Genomic DNA, 13,364 nt, shown 5'->3' with positions numbered 1-13,364 from the left:
GAAAGGCACCCAAGCATCAAGGACTCTCCTTCATAGGGTCGCTATGAGTCGCCTGTGACTTGACAGCACTTAACAACAACAACATTGGATTCTGTTGGCTAGGATTTTGTTAAGGACTTTGCATCTGTTTTCATGAGAGGCACTAGTCTGTAGTTTTCTTATTTGGTCACGTGTTTGCCTAGTTTTGGTATTAGAATTATACTCGCTTCATAGAATGACTCTAGGAGTGCTCCTTCTTTTTCTGTTTTTAAAAATAATTTAAGAGGAATTTGTAACAGATCTTCTCTGAAGGTTTGGTGGATTACAGCTGTGAAACCATCTGGTCAAAGATTTTCTTTATAGGGGAGTCTTTTTATGGACTGCTCAATTTCTTCTTTTGTGACAGGTCTGTCCAAGTGTTTTACATCTGTCTATGTCAATCTGGGTAGGTATAAGTTTCAAGGACCTGTTATTTCCTTTAGGTTTTCAACTTTATTGGAGTGTAGCATTTCACAATATTCCAATATGATTGATTTGATTTCACCTGGTTTGATTGTGATGGCATCTCTATCATTTCTTATTCTAGTTACTTGTGTCTTCTCTTTCTTTTCTTTTGTCAAGTTTGTCAATGTTTTGCCTATTTTATTACACTTTCAAAGAACCAGCTCCTGGTCTTATTGATGGTTTCAATTATTTTTCTGTTTTCTATCTCATTGGCTCTTGTCCTTATAATCTCCTGTCTTTGAGAGGCTATGAGGTTAGAATGCTGTTCTTTTCCTATTTGGATGAAAGTGTTGAGTTAGGTCATTAATTTTGTTTCTTCTTTTTTTGCCTATTGCTATGACCCCTATTCATACAACACACATATGAAGAGAATTCCAGAATACAAGGGTGCCAAGGAAAGCACTTCAAAATCTTTTTATATTATTTCAACAAATCTGGACTTGGCAATCTTTATGACAATGGTAAATATGGCCACTCTCGATCCTTGCAACTCACTTGTCCAGGTACATAGCACTGAGATACGGCACCATGGGTGTGAAAAAAAAAAATCTAGGGTCAGTACTAGTCACCACAGCATTATTGACAATTGCAGCACATGGCAAATAACTTAGCCATTATTGATAGGGAATGATTCAGTGCATTTTGTGATTACTGAGAAGGCTCTTGATACCATCAATGGCTGAAAAGAGAGAGAAAAACAAAATATTTATTTAAACAGGACAAGCTATCCTTTATATCTCTTATTGCCATCAAATTGAAAGTGACCCATAGTTGGTCCTCAGTGAGTTTTTGGGAGGTTGTAAATCACACAGGAAAGGACTGTGGATCTGAACCATCAGAGACGTTCTACCTTTAGGTTGACAGCACAACTCCCTACATTCTAAGCCCCAGAAGGCCAAGAGCAAATTTTATGTATGAACCATCTATTTTTCCTCCTTCCACTGATCTATGAATCTAGCCATCCATATTTCAGCCTATGCACTCTCCATTATATTTTATAATTTAGGTAACTGCACATAGAAATAAAAAAAGTCTGGAAGAGTATGTAGGTATTTCATTATGATAATGTTAAACTGGAGTGGATGGTAGAAAAATCTTATCATTTTTACTTTCAATATGTAAAAAGGGCTCAGGTTTCTTTAAAGCAAAATAAGACATGAGGATATTATTTGTCTTTTTGCCCCTTTTCTAATGAATTATGACTGCTTTGAAATGCATAAAAATTAAAGAGCACTTCTCAATCAAGGATGGTGAATACAATCTTCCTTTGTTAATGTAGCATTTTCTCAGCCCAGTGTAATACATACATAATGTCTGCTGTCCACACAGATACGTGAGACTCAACAGTTTGTTATAAAAGTCTCTCTTTCAAGTTGTTGTTGTTATGTGCCATCGAGTCACCTGTGACTCATAGTGACCCTCTGTACAACAGCCCTAAACCCTGCTATGTCCTATACCAATCGCACTTTCTCCCGCACACCCACCCCAATTGCCTCAGTCACTGAATCAATCCACGTTATAGAGGGTCTTCCTCTCCTGCGCTGTCCCTCCACCCTCCCAAGCATGACGTCCTTCTCCAAGGGCTGGTCCCTCCTTACAACATGTCCAAAGTATGTCAGACAAAGCTTTGAATTCCTTCTTCCACAGATCTTAATACCATGTAAAACCTGTTTAGCAGTTAATAATTCTAGTATAATATGATAGCCTCTTTAACACTAGCTTTGACTGATCCCATACATGAATAATTGATGACCAAAGAGTCATATACCATTATTTCATTAAACAATGACGTGGGTCAGATTCCTCCCAACAAAACTTGGCTGCAAACTGCTGTCTGAACTTTACTGAGACAGATCGGCATCTAACATCACAGGGACCTGCTTTCATGTTTTAAAAGCAGGGACCTCTCCTAATTTGTTCAGACGCTTGGCCCTAGTGGACACTGAGAGGCCAGCCCATACTCAGAAGGTGGAGATAGTATTCGTCCCCAGTCACACTCACCCTCAAAGACATGATATTCTGGAAACTCCATGTTTCTGTGTCTGAGCTGAGCAACAGTGGACAGAACTCTGCTAGATTCCTTTTTCTTAATCAGAACGAGGAGCAGGTGTATCCATAGACTCACAGTAAAGGGACAGTCTCTTAAACTCCCTAAACATTCCGAATTCGTATTGACATCAAATGGGTAATATATATTTCGTTACCTTTTGGATGTGAGGCAACACTGAGATTATTTTTTTTAAAAAGAAGACTGAAATATAAGGGAAATTTTAAAATATCCAGAAATTCAGTAGTCATATCATCTGTGGTATAAGGCTTGCTAAAACGTCATTTTATTTAATCAGTCAGGAAAACCCTGAGCTATTATTTGTACATAAAAGAAGAGGAAAAGTCACAAAAAAGGCTACTTAACAATCATACCTTCCATTCACCTCAGTTTACTGACAGTGAATTAAGGCGATTCACACCTCCTGGCTCGGATCTCTGCTGGGTGAAGCAGATGGCTGTATTTCTATGAATTTCATATTAACAGCTAAGTCTACTTCCTTTGTGAATGGGTAACATTTTCAGGACAGGAGGCCACAGTGCAGAGCTTGGGAAGCAAACAGACTATTTCAATAAATCAAGTTTAAGTGGACTGCTTATCTGAACTATGGGGCAGAGTGCACTACTTTCTGGGTGATCAGATGTGCTGGTGTTCGTATGGTCTTGCTTTTCTGTCCACTTCTTCTGGTGCAAGGCTCTCTTCCTTTATTTATTGCTCATTCTATTCCACTGATTTTATCCTATTATCTATTTTTGATGACAAGTCTAACTTTCATTAAATGATACCTTCTCACATATGTAGGTTCCTTTAATTCTGTGAAGTCACTGATGATACAAGCGAGTGCGACGTCAGTCACACAGTCATTCTCCTTTCTGGTGGTTATATGAAACTTAGACATTTCTGTTTATAAATGGATCCAGTATTACCATATACACAGAGAAAATTAGATTCTTAATAGAATTCTTGGGTTTGGTTGTATTGGAAAAATTCTCACTAAAAGTGAATAACACAGTACCTCTTACGGAAATAACACGCTTATTTTATGTTTTTACATGAGTGCTCGATGCCAGTGCTATTTTACTTAGGGCCATCTTTTCTGCACAAGTCAAACATGGACATGTTATTTATGAGGGCACATAAAGTGTAGAAAACACAGTATTTGAGGCCAGCGGATGGTGGTGTCTCATGGTTGAAAGGATTTCTAGTACTTTGCTTGCTGTCCTTAGCTTTCTGATACCAACTGCTTCTACACTGTTCCAATTCCAGGTTATTATTGATGCCTGGACACATTCTCAGTTGGAGAGGAGACAGTGAGAAGTAGTGCATCCGCTGGTTCTCTTCTGTGGTGCTACCTTTGATTTTTTGGTCAACCCTACACGGTGCTTATGTTATGTGTCTGCTAGATGACCAAGGTGGACTCAAGGATGGGCCGTTTTACACAGTAATCAGAGAACAATTCAGAACAGGTATTGATGAGAGACGTGTTCACTTTCTCCAATTCTGCTGTTCCACAGGGCAGGTGAGTCAAGGGGCCCAAGAAATCACATAGCAGATAATGACTTTGGATTCAAAGTGTCAAAAATGGTGAAGTCAAAAGGCTGCCAGTATTCACCCACTCGGAGGTGCCCAGGAGACCCAGCTGGGGATCTGCTTCCAAAACGCCCCAGTCTGGAGACACTGGGGGACAGTTTCATCTGGCACACTGGGTGTTACCCTGAGTTAAAATCAACTAGAAACAAAGGTATCAGCAGTTCCTGGTGGGTGTACCATCACCCTGCTTGACTGGTAATCAAAGGACTGAACATCTCTGTAACTAAGGGGTATCCTCGAAGAAAGACCTGGAGAAAGACTACCCCAAATCTTTAAGAACTTGTACCGTTCTACTGTGGCACTCACAGGGTCACCACGAGTTGGAGGAGATGCCTTTACAGCTGATCTTCCATACACTGGGTTAGCTCAGCTGAGAAGTACACCATGGCCTGGGTCAAGTTCGGAGAGGTTCTTTCTAGCCCAAAGTAGCCTGGAATTTGTTCTACTAACAAGTGCTGAACTAAGAATTTTCACTCCATGTATCTCAATCCATGTCAGGCAGTCTACTGAGGCATCCAGGCGACAGTTTCACAGAGGAGGAGTCAATGGGTCCAGGACTGTGGTCCTGGAGGACGGTGCATGCTTGTTCAATCAGTGTGCTTTTACCTGCCTTCAAAAAAAAAACACACTGGGGGAAAGCTGGCTACCTGAACATTTTCTTCTATATATTTTAGGTTCATAGAGATCCATCTCAGCTTTTTCAAAGTGAATTTGAAGAAAGATTCATTAGTAAGAACTAAAACCTACATTTATCATGATTTGTACAGGCACTTCAAACATGACAGATATTTCTTTCAGATGAAGAATGATGACAAGTTACAAAGATACACTCAACTTGATACACTGAACACAATATGCATGTATTTTACATTCAAAACAATTCACTGCAATCACACACTTGAATGATCCCGCTGTACACCCTACTGTGAGTAAGAACATGCCCTTTGAAACCCAAGAAACCTGTCAAAGGTTTCCCGGTGACTCTAACAATCACGTTTGAATCTAAAAGACTTCACTCATCAGACCTTTGTTTATCAGAGTAACATATTAAGCCAGTGCCAATCAGTTGTACATTCTTACTCTCTCTAAACCCTCTTTAATGTCATGTGGCTTAAACAAGATTTGACAGACAGTAAAATAAAAGTGGGTTTGAATTAACAACTTTGGACAAAGTGCTCTTAAAGAGGAATAATATTTTTGTTCATTATTTTAAGAAAGAGCTTTTCCTATGCTTTGCAACTTTAGCTGTCACCCCAAGTATGAACTTGAATTAGTCAGTTAGATCTGGCATAGGTTATATACTTTCTTCTGTCTTCCCTTTAAGCCACCCTCCTACAATCCTCCTTCCTACAACTTAAAAATTGGAAAATATGAGACAAATGCATGTCTTACTAGTAGAATGAATATCCTATCCAACTTTCCATTCATTCATTCATCCATCCACTCATCCAATGAGAAACGGAGTTCTCTCCAGATCGGTGTCATTGATCATAATAGACTTTTTAAGCCCAGGAAAGTAGTAAATATTCTCACAGATACCATATTTGCTCTAAAAATTTGAAGTAGAATTATAGTTTTCTCTTTTTTCTCCTCTCAGATTTGCACTAAGTATTAATAATCTTTAGGATCTTGTCGCAACAATTTAAAAATAAAACAGCAGGATGAAAAAAGTTTCTCAAAACACAGTGATGTTTATCTGGAAAGACACTATCAGCTGGGCTATACAACCCTCTGTATGATGAAGGAGAAGGGTCCTGTCCCTTACCTGGTGTTTGGAAGTTAAGGCGCCTTAGTTCCACAGGATCCGTTGGGTGGTGGGAAGGGACCTCCTTACTATTTGGTATACTGCTCTTTCTAGAGTCGGACTCCGCCCTCTTCCTAAAGGGGGAAAAGGGAAATTTAAGAATAAAACAATAACCAGCAGAAACAGGTTAAAATAGAGCAAAAGAATCTCTCATCCAGGTTTACAGTTTTTAAAACTTTTCGAGCAGCTTATTTTTTGTCCTTCACTATTTCCAACGTGTTTAAGATTTTCATTTAAGTGGATGGCATCGGAGTCTTCCTTCAGGTGTGGTATTAATAATTCCGCAAGTCTGCATATCGTGTTTAAGGAGGGTACTGATGACAGATACTGAGGTCATTCTTTAGCAAATCTCTCCCACCTTTTAAACCAGGTAATTCTGGGAAGAGTATGCTTCCTCTAGGACCCAGCACTAAAATGCTGCTAGTGTACAGAACAGTTAAGAAGCTGCATTTCTCAGCTACATCTGCCCTCTCTGTCTGCTAACTGGTGGCTACAGAGGAAAGATGTGTTGATTCTCCCCACAAGGCAGGTAAATATATCACAGCACACCTTGGAGGCCAAGTCATTCTAACACTTGGAGGAAGAATTAGGATCACATAAAGCCAACATCCCTTTTTCTCCTCTAAATTTCAAGGGAAAAATAGTGTTGGTTGTTTATGTGGTTAGACTAGCTATGATTCATATGTTTTTGGGGAAAGACAATCAGAGAGAGGCTCAGAGAAGAGTAATTCAATCTAGTGGGAAAATCCAATGTTCCGGCTAATCATTTAAGACACATGAACTATCAACAGTGCCTGGCTGAAAATGGGATTTTTCACACTGTACACTTTATCTTTATTTTCAAGGCTATTGATTAGCTTCATTAAATATCCTTCTTTAAACTGTCACATTACAGTTTTAACAAATACCTAGGCCAGAAATGTCAAATTTGCTTCTCAGATTCCCCTCCCCCAATTTTTGCAAATCTACCTAAATAACCACTGTGATAACTAATTACTTTCTACCCAAGTTGAATTAGACCAAAATCCTCCATTAAATAAATGCAAGTATTTTTCAAACAGCTATTCAATCCACATATTGATTCCTGAAATCTCCGTGTTAAAGTTGAAATCATTGTGTCTCGCTTATGCTCTGAGCTGAGCCCTTCTTACTGGATAGGGTCGCAGTAAACCAGATAGACACCCGCCTCTTTCTTTTAGGTATGGCCGTGGTACAGCTCATTAGTGCTGCCGTGGCCATGGCTCACATTTAATGCTACCCAAGTCTTTCTACAGGTAGCCAGAGGGTTCCTGTTAAACAGCCTTTCTCTCCATCCCTGCTCATCTGTATAAAACAAAAGTAACCAGGGGAAGAAGGGGAGATTGATGCAAAAGGAAAGTGCATTTGATTTGCTCAAGTGCAATGCCTCCGGGGAAACATCTTGGAGAGAATGAGTTTTCTGGGGCGAGTCCTATTAGACACCTAGCCTTCTCAGTGCCTTGGATTAACCTGTCTCAGACTTTCTTGTTCCTACTTGAAGGTGTCAGGTACAGCCTCAGGACACAAAGTACTGCCAAGTCACACTACCAATCAAAGGTGAGCAGTGAATATGAGGTGAAGCCACACGGACCAGCTGCTCCATCTGTACGGAATGGGAGCACAAAAGGAAGGAAGAGAGATGGAGGGCTTTTGAGAAAGGTAGGAGAAGAAAGAGGAAGAGGTTGGGAAGAGCACGCGAAAGTAAGACAGAATGGTCTGCTCTGGAGCAAGAAATGTCACTGTGATCACACTGTGCGTTCTGGCCTCACACCCCTGTGGGATTCCTTTAACCCCTGAAGATGCCCAATCTAAATGGGTAAATGGAATATCATTGAACAGGACTGGCCAGTCATTTGAAGTGAAATATACAGCGATGCTTCACGCTTAAAAAAAAAAATACTTGTGTAGATGTTGGCCTTCTTCATACACAAGTGAGGTACTAGAGCCCAGATATTAAGCTCTGGGTTTTACTTCCTTACTGGCTCGATTGTGAATTTCATCTCCGATATGAAGAACACTGGAAATCATCCCTTAGATATGAGTCTCAAACAACCCAGAGAATGAGATTAAAACTGAAATTCCAATTTGTAACGAACTGTGTAAGTGGGTGAGTCATCCTGGCATTTAGTAGCACCACCCTCATGGCAGTCTTCTCTACTGAAATCACCCTGAAGACCTGAGGCCCAGCTCCTCCACCTTGGCACGCTTGGTTCTATTAGATGCATACAGCATGGGTGATGCTGGATGTAGACATTCAGACTTCATTATTTCTGAACAAATGTGAACGGAAATGCTTGCCATTATCTGAGGCAGCAAGGATTTCTAAGAAAGGTCTGAAAGATGAAGAATTGGGTCATCACCAGTAATAGCATTTAAGGTCTGTAAAAAGTGGAAGCGGCTGCTGTTAAATATAGCATGGGAGCCAGTGGTCTAGATTAACTCTCTCACACAGACTGAAACAGTGACATTTCTCCTGATCAGTTTTCAGAGATCTCACCCTTCTCATTTTTCATTAGAAAAAAAAAATATGCTGACGAGTAACAGATTCTGAATTTGACATCGCTTTTATAGTGTGTTTTGCCTATAAATATTAGAGGTTCTAAAGCAAGCTATGTGCCACAGTGAGAAGTATCTATCATGTGCAGGGATTTGTGGGTAAAAAGGAAATGAAAGATCAGATGACATTCTAGAACTTCCAGGAACTGCTAATAATGTAAGAACATGTGGTTGTTTGGGATGGAGGTAACCTACAAGCAAGGGCCACCCCATAATCTACCTAAAAGCCCTAATCTACATGTCATAAAGTTGGTTCTGATGTACAGGGCCCTTCGAAGGCAGGAGAGAATGACTCTGTAGGGTTTCCAAGGTTGTAAATATCTGTGGAAACACATGCCTCATCTTTCTTCCTCAGAAAGGCTGGTGCGTTCCAACCACCGACCATGAGGGCTGACTCCAGGTGCTTTAACCACTGCTGCACCAGGGCTCCTTAGTCTATGGTCTAATCAGTGTGTCCTCCTCTCCTTCTCCACTTGTCTCTCGTTAAGTAGTAAAATGGGAAACAAGGACAATGATAAGTTACATCTATTTACTTGGAACAAAGGCGTCTGGATATCGGTACAAACTTTTGATCTATTTGTTTGAAATCACTACTATTAATATTCAAATATTTAAGTGCATACGTTTGAGGATTCAGAAATCTTTAAAAATGTAATTCCAGCTTGACTACCAGGGGTGTGAACCTCCCTGGGCAAGGCAGCTATGAAAGTGCTTCCCACTTCTTTCCCTTTTATGTAGAAGAGGAGGATGAGAGCGTAGTGTGTAAGCTTTGGTCCAACTCTAGCTTTTAGGAGAACTTCATGCTCCAGGAAGAAGGTGGTGATGAAACTGTGGTATGTGGACAGTAAAATGAAAGGAGATCTCTGAGGACATGAAGTGAGTTCACTGCTTTCGTCTTGTGGCTGGAAAAACCGTGCTGGATATGCTTTTCTTTGAGAGGGATGGAAACTAGTGGTGACAGAATAAAGGAGAGGGGGCAACCTCATGGCACAGGAAAAGATCTGTCCCCGAGGGATCACTGAGAATGTGGCTCACTGCGGGGTGAGAAGGGATTTCAGGGGCACCAGGCAGTGGCGGTTCTCAAACTCTAGCAAGCATCAGAATTCCCTGAGAGGGCTCATTAGTGGACAGTCAGCTGGGTCTGCACTCAGAGTTTCAGAGTCTGGAGACCCGAGGGACCAAGACTCTGTGTTCTGAACATTTTCCCAGGGGCCACTGGTGTAGGCATCAGCCGGTGAGCATGACAGAGTACACTGCAGGGAGCAAAGCAGGAAAGATGGAATCCAAGAATCAAACTACAACTAAGAGGTCTCAGTGCTAGTATTTTTTTAAAGAAATTATATATATACAAGAATTATATATACACTATCTATATTTATATATGTATCTACCTATATGCTTCTCTAACTCTTTGTGTGTGTGTGTGTAAAGAAAGGTTAACTGGATCCAGTAATCACTCCATTTTAGTGACCGTCATTCCCACTATTGTTATTAAACTTCAGGACTAGGAGGCCTGGGTACTCACATTCGAATGGATATGAGCTTTTCTAATCTGGCACTCCTCTTCCCATATAGAGGGTGCAAAGATGAGAGAGAACATTCTTGCAGAGAGAGGTGACCCATGACCAACCTTGAAAACTGATCTTCAGGAAGAAAACAAACAAAACCAAACAGAAAGGCTCAGGGACACTGGACAAGGAAGCCGTAAGCTCTGCGGTGTGACACGACCACGCACAGACGTCCACTGAACTTGGACCACAAACACAACTCACAGGCTGTTTTTACTGCATTCTCAGTTTTGTTTTGTTTTGTTTTTTTTGGGGGGGGAAGGCTGTGTTTTTCTTCTGTTGGCAAATTAAATCTTTAATTTCTTTCTTCCACAATCATTCTATGATCGAACTGTACATTACCTATAAATGCACGCACCCTGTGTCTCTCTGTCCCTTTGTCCTTGCTCTCCAGCCCCCACCCCTCAACCCTCAGCTCCTCAGTCGGCCCGCATCTTTTCTTTGTGAACATTCGCAGGATCTGTACTCTAGTCCTCACCTGTCAGGTTTACTGCTCCATTTTAATGCAGCAAAAAGGGAAAAAGAAAGGCTAAATGTTAGTTGGCCAATGGTAACAAGAGTAACCATGACAACCAGGATTTAAGACACAGCGCCAATGAGCAAGGACACACCACTGACACACATGAAGGAGTGACAGGCAGTGCCAACAAGCAAGGACACACCACTGACACACATGAAGGAACAACAGCTCAACACAGCTCATTCCCAGGCTTCCAGTCGTGAGGAGAATGGCGGAGACGGGGGTGCGTTGCCAAAGCAAGTGCTTCTCGTGCTCACGTCACCTTCAATTTTACCCATCACCCACACAATCACGCCACAATTACCGAATTATATCCAAGGAGGTATTCCACACGAAGGATATAATTTGATTTTCAGAAAACATGCCAAGGAAAAGCTACCAATGTACTTAATGAGAGTACAGCATTATCCCTTATTAGATGTGTTCACTGAAAATAAAAGCCAGCAGTCGGAAGGTACACGATCCCTCTAACAATGCCTTTGATCTGCCCCAAGTTTGTACAACCTTTTGATAAACTATTAGTTACTCAAGTGGCAGAAATGATTTCTTCAAGCATCCAGGAGTCAAAAAGTAATCTCCCCCCACCTCCGGAAGGACTGAATACATATGGAATTTTGGAAAGAAAAATACTTATCATTATGATTCTACAGACTAAAACCCATTTATATAGGTGGATTAATACAGAAAACGTATTTTATTATTGGCTACAGTCACAACTTGTACTTCTTTGTTTTACTGGTGATTTTAATGAAGTGTGCTAGAGCAAACTGACTTTTCATTCAGTCCCTCCAACACACTTTGTTTTATGACACTAATTGGAATCTAGTGTGGTCCATGCTCCCTCATCCTCCCTGAGATTCTGTTTTCCATGAATCCTTCCCTCCCCACCTTTCCTGCTACTGGGCTTTATCGTAAGTCCATGCTGTCCTTCTGATCTTGTGTGGATGACTGTTCTTCTAAGAGGTGAGAACCTCTGTGGTGGGACTGTCCACCTTATAAGCCTGTCTCCTGTTTGGGTGGACACTGAGCCACAGCAGTGAACTTCATTCTAGGCTCAAAGAGTGACTAAGGGCTACAGTCCTGGGGGTCCCACTAGGGCTCATGGGGCCAGTGATCCTGGACCTTTTTACAAGCCATGTACGTTTCTCATAGAGGAAGTGCTGTAAAACATGTCTGCAACATGTAAGCAGTCTGTAAACATGTCTGACATATGTTTACTAGCACTGTGATAATGCATAAAAATGTTCTAATAGCCAAGCAGCTTGTGCAGCGAGTACAATGTCTTCCCAAGAAGAAGCAACAGAGACAATCTTCACACCGAGGCCAATGGCAATGCATTACGTGGCTTCTCGGTTATTTAAAAAACAAAAGGGTATCTAGACTTCTCAGTGCCAATGAAATAAATAGTCAATATGAAATAATCCAATCCATTTTATCCCCAAATTCAAAACCTACATAAATGGAACAAATGCATACCTACACTGTGAATGATTAAAATAATATTGAATACACTGGTCCTTTCATTTTATGCCTACTTTAAAAATTACAGAGTTATTGTCATGTGCCGTCAAGTCGCCTGCAACTCATAGGGACCCGATGTGCAACAGCTCAGAACTCTATCCTGAGTCAACCTTATTGTCTCTGACACACCTGCTCCTATTGTCATGTTTAAAAATATCTTACATGTGGGATCTTCATTCTTTTTTATCAATGAAATAGTAAGTCAGTGGTAACAGTGTATGTTACCCAGTCAAAGAGAACCGGTAACCTAATGATCAGCTTGTGTACTGAGTTAGCTTCAGTGTCTGGGTGCACAAGTACGTAACTGATACACATTTCAACCCATCTTCCACTGAAATGTCACGCCTATCATATACACGGGTATCTGTTCAACACAAATTTCAAAGGTGGAAGCTTTTCTTTGGGAACTAGGAAGTGGAAAAAAATCACCTACGCTTTATTAACAGTCTTGTTTGCTTTGATGGAGGCAATACCGAGCACCTGAGGACACGGGCGAGACCATCAAGTTGGCTCAGTATTGTCTGACTTGTTTTTAGTCAACGACTGAGTCCCCATCCACTCCCCCCTACTCTGTTAGGCACTCTGGGCACAAAGAGAAATAAGGCGAAATCCTTGTCCGACAGGTCAGTGGGGAAAGAAAAAGAGATACGAAGGCAGCCTGGCAGGGGAGTGATGGTTCACTGGTTCTACTCTTGCCTTGTACCCAGGAGATCCAAGTTCAACTCCTGGCCAAGGCGCCTCACGCACAGCAAGAACTTATTTTGTCAGTGGAGGTTTCCATGTTGCTAAGCTCAAACAGTGCAGTTTCCTGACTAAAACAGACTAGGATGAAGCATCTGGTAGTTCACTTCCAAATATTAGCCAGTGAAAACCTGACTTTGTTGTAACCGAGTTTGCCATGACTTGGTGACCACCTCAACTGAACCCAAAAGTAACAAGAGGTAGGTGAGAGTAGGAGGAGAAAGGGGAAAGGCGGCAGCATCCAGAAAGACATCATGTGGTAGGTGTCATGTCACTCTAATTCTAAAAGATAAGTCAGAGTTAGCTGGCCAGGACAAGTGGCAGAGAAGGGATGGGAGGGCCCTGCAGGCATAGGGAGGGGCATATGCAAGAGTCGGAGGAGATTAGAAATGGCATGTGCTGCCAGCCTGAAGACACACGGTTCAAACCCACTAGCTGCTCCTTAGGAGAAAGCTGGAGAATCTCCTCCCATGGAATTTACTGCCTCTGAAAACCCAGTGGAGGGTCAGCTACGCA

The 13,364-nt window shown here is 41.4% G+C and overlaps 1 protein-coding gene across 5 annotated transcripts in view; it reads right to left on the bottom strand.

The window, feature by feature from the left end:
- The window catches only part of PTPRD (protein tyrosine phosphatase, receptor type, D), a 367,796-nt gene that overhangs the window by 159,192 nt on the left and 195,240 nt on the right, over positions 1-13,364 (bottom strand). For 3 of the 5 annotated variants that reach the window (XM_006881303.1, XM_006881301.1, XM_006881304.1), the window contains one exon: positions 5,886-5,998. In XM_006881303.1, coding sequence (XP_006881365.1) covers positions 5,886-5,998 — 113 coding nt within the window. Of the gene's footprint in view, positions 1-5,885; positions 5,999-10,544; positions 10,560-13,364 lie in introns of all 5 variants that reach the window. The other 2 variants (XM_006881300.1, XM_006881302.1) reach the window with 2 other exon arrangements.

The sequence above is a fragment of the Elephantulus edwardii genome, unplaced genomic scaffold (genome assembly GCF_000299155.1).
Source record: "Elephantulus edwardii isolate Elephantulus edwardi_28Jun2011 unplaced genomic scaffold, EleEdw1.0 scaffold00014, whole genome shotgun sequence".
Taxonomy (NCBI): domain Eukaryota; kingdom Metazoa; phylum Chordata; class Mammalia; order Macroscelidea; family Macroscelididae; genus Elephantulus; species Elephantulus edwardii.
This window is presented reverse-complemented; position numbering and strand designations above follow the sequence as displayed.